We start from the raw sequence: 611 nt of genomic DNA, 5'->3' as shown, positions 1-611 counted from the left end.
TAGATCTCATTTTTTAAAAACAAGATGTTTTATTTATTTTTATCTGTTCGTTAGTTTCCTTTTTTATAGTCTCATTTTTTTTAGTGAGAAATGGGGACATGCCCAGATCTAGATATTCTGAATTTTATGATTTATGAATACAATACACTTGTTATTAAAATGAACTGGGATTCAACCATTTCATTTTGTATGTTTGGATAAAATTCATTGCAAAGGTAAAGTTAGTGAACATTCCTCCAGGTATTACTTTACTCATACAAAGTTACAAGTCAAGCATCATTCATTTATTGAGGTCTTGCAAGTGAAATTTCTCACCTGTTGTAATATCCCAACTGTGGCATACTGGAGCACATATTCTTGGTTCTTCCAGGTCAGACTTTGCGGTTAAAGGAGGGGATATGACTGTGATTCCTGAGGTGGAGCGTGTTTTGAAAGATTTCCATGGCGCCAAGAAACCCATTGGCCTTTGTTGTATTGCTCCTATGCTGGCCGCTAAGGTCCTTGGAGGAAGTGGAGTCACCATCACTCTTGGGAAATCAGGTAGGCTTTCTTAATGCATTCATTGAAAGTAACTCCGTTATAACATGTAAGGAAGGAGTGTATTTGCCTGA

General features: G+C 36.7%; 1 protein-coding gene across 1 annotated transcript in view; it reads left to right on the top strand.

The window, feature by feature from the left end:
- Positions 1-611, top strand: part of LOC119587830 (ES1 protein homolog, mitochondrial-like) — a 24484-nt gene that overhangs the window by 10752 nt on the left and 13121 nt on the right. Inside the window, exon 4 of the mRNA XM_037936533.1 lies at positions 371-540. Coding sequence (XP_037792461.1) covers positions 371-540 — 170 coding nt within the window. The remainder of the gene's footprint in view (positions 1-370; positions 541-611) is intronic.

This window comes from Penaeus monodon, chromosome 23 (assembly GCF_015228065.2).
Source record: "Penaeus monodon isolate SGIC_2016 chromosome 23, NSTDA_Pmon_1, whole genome shotgun sequence".
NCBI classification, from domain to species: Eukaryota; Metazoa; Arthropoda; class Malacostraca; order Decapoda; family Penaeidae; genus Penaeus; species Penaeus monodon.
Note: the sequence above shows the minus strand (reverse complement) of the source record. Positions and strands in the feature narration are given on the sequence as shown.